The following is a 9,903-nucleotide window of genomic DNA, read 5'->3' on the forward strand; positions in this document are numbered from 1 at the left end:
ATCATAGACACAACCTCAGGTGGTCTGGATCATATACACAACCTCAGGTGGTCTGGATCATATACACAACCTCAGGTGGTCTGGATCATATACACATACACATTGACTAATCGTAGAGATAACATGTTTGATCTAATGTCACTCGGTAAAGGTGATCAGGTAGACTTAACTGTACTCATTAACAAGGACTCATTTGGTGATATGTTTTTAACAAAAATCAACTGATGAAAATTTGAATGTTCATGATTAAATGCTTGTACAGCAATGAAACTACAAATACACAGATGAAGATTTGGAGTAAGCACAGGAAGGTGTGACGAGTTGATTTCCTCATAGGTATCCAATCGCTTTTGGCAGGTAGATAAATACACCTAAGGTTGAAAAGGCCTCAAATCGCCCTCTAGCCACTCTTAGATACAGCTAGAACTGTCCGTCCAGAAACTTCTCGAATGATCAAGCTTGCCAAGTGCATGTGCACAACTAGGGGCAGACAACTCTAATTGTTATTGAAAGTCATTTTGGAAAGTTCAAGTCACTGCTGTCTACTGCTATTCAATTTCAGCCAAGACAACACATAATATTATTTCACTACGGCAGTTCCATCATTTGATGCCACTGACAGTTAAATCAAACAAATTTACCACAGTTTCTTCTGCCACTAATATCACTGACAGATACCAATGATTGTTGCAGGGTGTTGAGTACAAGATTGGCTCCTTCCCACTGATCGCCAACAGTCGGGCCAAGTGTAACCAGGACACTGATGGGCTGGTGAAGATTCTGGCAGATAAAAGCACTGACAGACTGCTAGGAGCTCACTTCATCGGCTCGGTGAGTACTAGGGCTGTTACGATTCACTCGTGTATTCGGTGAATCAAACCGTATTCATTCATGAATTGAATTCGATATTCGTAGCCTCTAGAATCGAATATTTATGAATATGCAATCATGTGCATTTACATACCCTGTACCTCAAAATATCCATAAAAACATACTATATGCATAGATTTCTTCAAAGAAAACACTCTTATAATATTTAATTTGACAATATTGTGGTCACTGGTCATTGTCGCATTTGAGCAGATACTTGTAACTGGATAAGTGCAGTATATTAATGTTTAATATATTAATAATTAACAAACCATGTCAAATAATTTATGTTATTGTTTCATTGAATATAACAAATAATACATCAACTGCTGACTTATAATTGTATTCGTGAATTAATATTCATATTCGTTACCCTTTATTCGTGATACAAATCGTATTTGCCTCATAGTGTATTCGTTGCAGCCCTAGTGAGTACACAGTTGTCTGCCCATGTGTCTCATCTCACTTCTGTTAGAAATGACTTCCGTCTGATCACTGTTGGTCACTGCTGAGTGAATTAATTGTTAGTTATAAAGTGTTTACATATTTATGAGCTGGTCTTTAATCTAACTGGCTGACAGACATAAGTCCTACTGATTCTATATGTAACGAAATCCTCGGCAAGTTCTTTCCTTTGGCTTAAAAAAGTAAAAGAATTGGTTCTCAGGCAATGGCTTTTGAAAATATAGTGCGGGTGGGCGGTGTCTTTTTTTCTTCTATTTTCTTTGGTTCAAACTAGTATGTTACCAAATAAAGAGTTGTGCAACCAAATAAACAGTTGTGTACAATCAACCAGGGAAAGGCCTACAAAGTATGCCTAAATGAGTGAAATACTGGAATATAGTATTTGACAACCCTAAGACTTGGAATATTTAAGGATTTTCTTTCTTTTTTTAAAAATGGAAATCAAACAGAAACATGCGGCAAACTATATGATGATGATGCGGGCGGTTCCTTAGAACCAACACTATTGGTTTTTTAGCCTTAATGTTTGACGTGTACTAACCCGTTCTCAATGTATATTTATATGAACCATCTCAGCAACATGCCCTTGCCCTTGGTGCAATTTCTATGTGCAATATTTTATATTACCTTACCTCCAATCCATGTCAGAATGCTGAGAACTGATTGCTTTCCGTGATAAAATACTACATATCCCGCCTAGATAGTAGTGACGGTTAAACATGTGTGTTCCGTTTTTCGCGGTATTATAAATTTTGGCTTTTGTCCATGCTCCTAAATTCTCTCAAAATGCATTCCCACACACTATAAACACCATCCCCTCACACTATAAACACCATCCCCTCACAATATAAACACCATCCCCTCACACTATAAACACCATCCCCTCACACTATAAACACATCCCCTCACACTATAAACACCATCCCCTCAAAACCACTGGACCAATCAAACTTAACATGATTGTTTTCACCAATGATGTCACCTGAATTTGTTATGTATTTTTTAATCTAATTTCAATATGGCCACCACAGCAGCCATATTGAAAAATCTATTTATGCCCACTACTTGGCCTTGTTGGAACCAAAGTAATTAAATGTGTTTTATTAATTGTGGGACTCAACATATGTTTTGTGCAATATTGTATGTTTTTTACGTTGTTATTACCTTGGTTTGTAAATTAAGTTCAGTTCCTCGCTTTGTTGAAAGTTTTAACTGTTTACTACATATCCAGGTGAGCTACGTGCTGTGGCACTGATATTAAGATTGAAGCTACAGCCACAATGTGTGTTTTAAATGTTTGTGTTTTTGTTTTTTTGCAGGTTGCAGGGGAGTTGATTAATGAAGCAGCATTTGCAATGGAATACGGTGCATCATGTGAAGATATAGCTAGAGTTTGTCATGCACATCCGGTGAGTAATATCATTAAGGGGTGATACGTAAACTTAGGTGCTCCAGTTTTCATACCGATATTAACAATATGTCACATTGTTTTATTCTTTAAGAGATGAAAATGTCCAATAGTAATTTTTCTTGGAGGAAGATGACCACATTTAGTTTAATTTAGTTTTATTCATATCATGGCTATTATTGTGGGTTCGAGTCCCGGTTCGCCCCGATTATGTTTCTAGGTTTGTCAGCACCATACCCATGCTCGTGGGTTTCACCGAAGTGGTAAACATCTAAAACCTGCATCAATTCGGGCTTTTCTCCCACATTAAGCTGACATGCCCTGATATAACTGAATACTGTTAAAGGCGGAGTTAAACCTAACTCGCTCACTAATGGATAGAGCATCTGCCCAGATAGCAGAAGGCTGTTGGATTAATTCCCGGTCACTTCATACCAAAAGTCATTAAAACAGGTACTTATTGTTTCTCTGCCTGGTCCTCAGCTTTAAGGGGATAAAACAAGGATATGGTGTCTTAGTGGGCTGGCACTATAAAACCAACATTAATTGAGATAGTATGTTGCTATATAAGTGCAATAATCTTGAATGCAACTTTAAGCCCCATTTCACCTCACCTCTGATATTGATATTCTGCTAATTATCCCCCGCCGCGCGAAAGCGCGAAGCGGGGGATATAGTATTCACGACCGTCCGTACGTCCGTCCGTACGTCCCACCTGTTTGTTGCCGCGATATCTCAAGAACTAAACACTGGATTGTCTTCATATTTGGAACTATGGTGTATATACAGACTCCGCAGACACCAGTCGGTTTTGGTGACCTTGACCCCATTTTCAAGGTCACAGCAGGCATATCTGCTTTTGGAGTTGGAAAACGGTGTTGCCGCAATATCTCAAGAACTAATCTCTGGAATGTCTTCATATTTGGAACTATGGAGTATATACAGACTCCGCAGACACCAGTCGGTTTTGGTGACCTTGACCCCATTTTCAAGGTCACAGCAGGCATATCTGCTTTTGGAGTTGGAAAACGGTGTTGCCGCAATATCTCAAGAACTAATCTCTGGAATGTCTTCATATTTGGAACTATGGTGTATATACAGACTCCGCAGACACCAGTCTGTTTTGGTGACCTTGACCCCATTTTCAAGGTCACAGCAGGCATATCTGCTTTTGGAGTTGGAAAACGGTGTTGCCGCAATATCTCAAGAACTAATCTCTGGATTGTCTTCATATTTGGAACTATGGTGTATATACAGACTCTGCAGACACCAGTTGGTTTTAGTGACCTTGACCCCATTTTCAAGGTCACAGCAGGCATATCTGCTTTTGGAGTTGGAAAACGGTGTTGCCGCAATATCTCAAGAACTAATCTCTGGAATGTCTTCATATTTGGAACTATGGTGTATATACAGACTCCGCAGACACCAGTCGGTTTTGGTGACCTTGACCCCATTTTCAAGGTCACAGCAGGCATATCTGCTTTTGGAGTTGGAAAACGGTGTTGCCGCAATATCTCAAGAACTAATCTCTGGATTGTCTTCATATTTGTAACTATGGTGTATATACAGACTCCGCAGACACCAGTCAGTTTTGGTGACCTTGACCCCATTTTCAAGGTCACAGCAGGCAAATCTGCTTTTGGAGTTGGAAAACGGTGTTGCCGCGATATCTCAAGAACTAATCTCTGGATTGTCTTCATATTTGGTACTATGGTGTATATACAGACTCTGCAGACACCAGTCGGTTTTGGTGACCTTGACCCCATTTTCAAGGTCACAGCAGGCGTATCTGCTTTTGGAGTTGGAAAACGGTGTTGCCGCAATATTGGTGACCTTGACCCCATTTTCAAGGTCACAGCAGGCATATCTGCTTTTGGAGTTGGAAAACGGTGTTGCCGCAATATCTCAAGAACTAATCTCTGGATTGTCTTCATATTTGGAACTATGGTGTATATACAGACTCCGCAGACACCAGTCAGTTTTGGTGACCTTGACCCCATTTTCAAGGTCACAGCAGGCAAATCTGTTTTTGGAGTTGGAAAACGGTGTTGCCACAATATCTCAAGAACTAATCGCTGGATTGTCTTCATATTTGGTACTATGGTGTACAGGCGGGGGATATTTCGTCACTCTGTGACAAATACTTGTTGTTTTTGTTTTAAACATGCCATCTCTTGGATCTTACTTTGTGTCAGGTTAGATGAGTAAAATAAGGATCAATTATAACATGAGGATTAAAAGTTCAATAATAGCTTATTTCATAGATATTTTGTCTTGTTCGCAAAGTAACAAGAAGCAGCATGACATCATGGCTGGTAACACGTTGCTGGCATCATATACTGACAATGTATAGCTCTCACCATCATCTCATTAACTGATTGCTAACATATTGTTGACATCAACTTGCTGACATCTCGCTAACATGTTGCTGACATCACACGAACATATTGCTGACATCATCTTGGTAACATATTGCTCACTTCACACTAACATATTGCTGACATCACACTAACATATTGCTGACATCACACTAACATATTGCTGACATCACACTGACATATTGCTGACATCACACTAACACATTGCTGACATCACACTAACATATTGCTGATATCACACTAACATATTGCTGACATCACACCAACATTGCTGACATCATGCGACATATTGCTGACATCACACTTCATATTGCTGACATCACACTAACATATTGCTGACATCACACTAACATATTGCTGACATCACACTACATATTGCTGGCATCATACTACATATTGCTGACATCACACTACATATTGCTGACACCACATTACATATTGCTGACATTACACTACCATATTGCTGACATCACACTAACATATTGCTGACATCACACTAACATATTGCTGACATCACACTAACATATTGCTGGCATCACACTAACATATTGCTGACATCACACTAACATATTGCTGACATCACACTACATATTACTGACACCACATTACATATTGCTGACATTACACTACCATATTGCTGACATCACACTAACATATTGCTGACATCACACTAACATATTGCTGGCATCACACTAACATATTGCTGACATCACACTAACATATTGCTGACATCACACTACATATTGCTGACACCACAATACATATTGCTGACATTACACTACCATATTGCTGACATCACACTACATATTGCTAACATCACACTAACATATTGCTGGCATCACACTACATATTGCTGACACCACATTACATATTGCTGACATTACACTACCATATTGCTGACATCACACTAACATATTGCTGACATCACACTAACATATTGCTGGCATCACACTAACATATTGCTGACATCACACTAACATATTGCTGACATCACACTACATATTACTGACATCACATTACATATTGCTGACATTACACTACCATATTGCTGACATCACACTAACATATTGCTGACATTACACTAACATTTGCTGGCATCACACTACATATTGCTGACATCACATTACATATTGCTGACATTACACTACCATATTGCTGACATCACACTAACATATTGCTGACATCACACTAACATATTGCTGACATCACACTAACATATTGCTGACATCACACTACATATTGCTGGCATCACACTACATATTGCTGGCATCACACTACATATCGCTGACATCACACTACATATTGCTGACATCACATTACATATTGCTGACATCACATTACATGTTGCTGGCATCACACTACATGTTGCTGACATCACACTACATGTTGCTGGCATCACACTACATATTGCTGGCATCACACTACATATTGCTGACATCACACTACATATTGCTGACATCACACTACATATTGCTGACATCACACTAACATGTTGCTGACATCACACTACATATTGCTGACATCACACTAACATATTGCTGACATCACACTACATATTGCTGGCATCACACTACATGTTGCTGACATCACACTACATATTGCTGACATCACACTACATATTGCTGGCATCACACTACATGTTGCTGACATCACACTACATATTGCTGGCATCACACTACATGTTGCTGGCATCACACTACATATTGCTGACATCACACTACATGTTGCTGACATCACATTACATATTGCTGGCATCACACTAACATATTGCTGACATCACACTACATATTGCTGACATCACACTAACATATTGCTGACATCACACTAACATATTGCTGACATCACACTACATATTGCTGACATCACACTACATATTGCTGGCATCACACTACATATTGCTGACATCACACTACATATTGCTGACATCACACTACATGTTGCTGACATCACACTACATATTGCTGGCATCACACTACATGTTGCTGACATCACACTACATATTGCTGACATCACACTAACATATTGCTGACATCACACTACATATTGCTGGCATCATACTACATATTGCTGACATCACATTACATATTGCTAACATCACACTAACATATTGCTGGCATCACACTACATATTGCTGACACCACATTACATATTGCTGACATTACACTAACATATTGCTGACATCACACTAACATATTGCTGGCATCACACTAACATATTGCTGACATCACACTAACATATTGCTGACATCATACTACATATTACTGACATCACATTACATATTGCTGACATTACACTACCATATTGCTGACATCACATTACATATTGCTGACATTACACTACCATATTGCTGACATCACACTAACATATTGCTGACATTACACTAACATTTGCTGGCATCACACTACATATTGCTGACATCACATTACATATTGCTGACATTACACTACCATATTGCTGACATCACACTAACATATTGCTGACATCACACTAACATATTGCTGACATCACACTACATATTGCTGGCATCACACTACATATTGCTGGCATCACACTACATATTGCTGACATCACACTACATATTGCTGACATCACATTACATATTGCTGACATCACATTACATGTTGCTGGCATCACACTACATGTTGCTGACATCACACTACATGTTGCTGGCATCACACTACATATTGCTGGCATCACACTACATATTGCTGACATCACACTACATATTGCTGACATCACACTAACATGTTGCTGACATCACACTTCATATTGCTGACATCACACTAACATATTGCTGACATCACACTACATATTGCTGGCATCACACTACATGTTGCTGACATCACACTACATATTGCTGACATCACACTAACATATTGCTGGCATCACACTACATATTGCTGGCATCACACTACATATTGCTGACATCACACTACATATTGCTGACATCACACTACATGTTGCTGACATCACACTACATATTGCTGGCATCACACTACATGTTGCTGACATCACACTACATATTGCTGACATCACACTAACATATTGCTGGCATCACACTACATATTGCTGACATCACACTACATGTTGCTGGCATCACACTACATATTGCTGGCATCACACTACATGTTGCTGACATCACACTACATATTGCTGGCATCACACTACATGTTGCTGACATCACACTACATATTGCTGACATCACACTACATATTGCTGACATCACACTACATATTGCTGACATCACACTACATGTTGCTGACATCACACTACATGTTGCTGACATCACACTACATATTGCTGGCATCACACTACATGTTGCTGACATCACACTACATATTGCTGACATCACACTAACATATTGCTGGCATCACACTACATATTGCTGACATCACACTACATGTTGCTGGCATCACACTACATATTGCTGACATCACATTACATATTGCTGACGTGTGTTTTTGTGTTACAGACTGTTGCCGAGGCATTCAGGGAGGCCAACTTGGCAGCGTATTGTGGAAAACCGATCAACTTTTGATAACAAAGACAGTATGTGTATGAAGTGCATTTGACAGAGTATGTGTGTCTTCAGTGAATAATATGTGAAAGTTGTGCAGGAGTGCTGCATTTGTTTCAATGTGGTAATGGAATCTCACGGCTAGAATGACCATAGGCAACATCTCGCATCAACTGCAGCTGTCAATAAGGTGTCAAGAATTTTCAAGTCAAATGTCATCTGGTTAGGAATTGAGCTTCATATTTTAAATGCAAGGCAGCTGAACATATTTTCAACTACTTTGGAATTGTTCCTCCATGGACCAGAAAATGTATTTTCAGCAGCTTGGGTCAGAACATGTATATTTAGCAGCTTGGACCTGAAAATGTATATTCTGTAGCCTTGGACCTGAACATATTATTCTCTAGCCTTGGACCTGAACATATGTTTTTTGCTGCCTTGAACCAGGACACATGTTCGCAGCAACCTTGGACATGGAGCTACAGAAGATCTAACAGATGTTAATGTGAAAGGGATAACATCCAGTTGAGCTGCCGACAGAGAGTATTGTTAGGGTATTCCATGTTATCTGTGACAAACAGCCTAGTATCAGTGTAGGAAAGTGCTATCTATCAGGTTTTACACATTCTGCTGCAATATGCGGAAATTCACTTGTACAAATTGTAAAAAAAATTATGTGAAAAATTAAAAATATTTAACAAGTTTTGTTTGTGATGTTGTTTATCTGATGACCGAAAATCTGACTATGTGTGATTTGCCATTTCTTTGAAGTTTAAGGGGTTTATTTGTACCCCACCAACCCATGCAAAGCAAGGGATTGGTATATTGACTATTAGGCTCCATCTGTCCGTGTATACATATGTACATACATAATGAGTAAGATACCCATGTTCATGAGCTTCACCACATTAAGTTCCTTTTCATCAGTGTTTGTTTGGGGCAGTGGTAAAGCGTTCGCTCGTCTTGCCGAAGACCTGGGATCGGTTCCCCACATGGGTACAATGTGTGAAGCCCATTTCTAGTGTGCCCCGCAGTGATATTGCTGGAATATTGCTAAAAGCAGCATAAAACTCTCTCATGCATCAGTGTTTGATATGAACTTATCCTATCACAGTCGTCTAAGGTTCAGTGTGCAGAGTTGTCTCCCTTGGCCACAGCAGAAACCTGTGATTTTAGGTTCGAATACCGATTCGGTCTGATAATGTTTCTCTGTTTGTCAGCACCATACTCATGGGATTCACCAAAATGGTCAACATCTGAGTCCT

The 9,903-nt window shown here is 39.3% G+C and overlaps 1 protein-coding gene across 1 annotated transcript in view; it reads left to right on the top strand.

Annotated features, from left to right (window-relative positions):
• LOC139445215 (dihydrolipoyl dehydrogenase, mitochondrial-like) overlaps positions 1-9,331 on the top strand; it is a 30,960-nt gene extending 21,629 nt beyond the window's left edge. The window contains exons 11-13 of the mRNA XM_071226352.1: positions 694-831; positions 2,655-2,744; positions 8,594-9,331. Of these exons, the coding sequence (XP_071082453.1) occupies positions 694-831; positions 2,655-2,744; positions 8,594-8,659 (294 nt within the window). The 3' untranslated portion in view covers positions 8,660-9,331. The remainder of the gene's footprint in view (positions 1-693; positions 832-2,654; positions 2,745-8,593) is intronic.
• The last annotated feature ends 572 nt before the right edge of the window (positions 9,332-9,903 follow it).

This window comes from Haliotis cracherodii, unplaced genomic scaffold (assembly GCF_022045235.1).
Source record: "Haliotis cracherodii isolate W230 unplaced genomic scaffold, xgHalCrac1.p SCAF_6, whole genome shotgun sequence".
NCBI classification, from domain to species: domain Eukaryota; kingdom Metazoa; phylum Mollusca; class Gastropoda; order Lepetellida; family Haliotidae; genus Haliotis; species Haliotis cracherodii.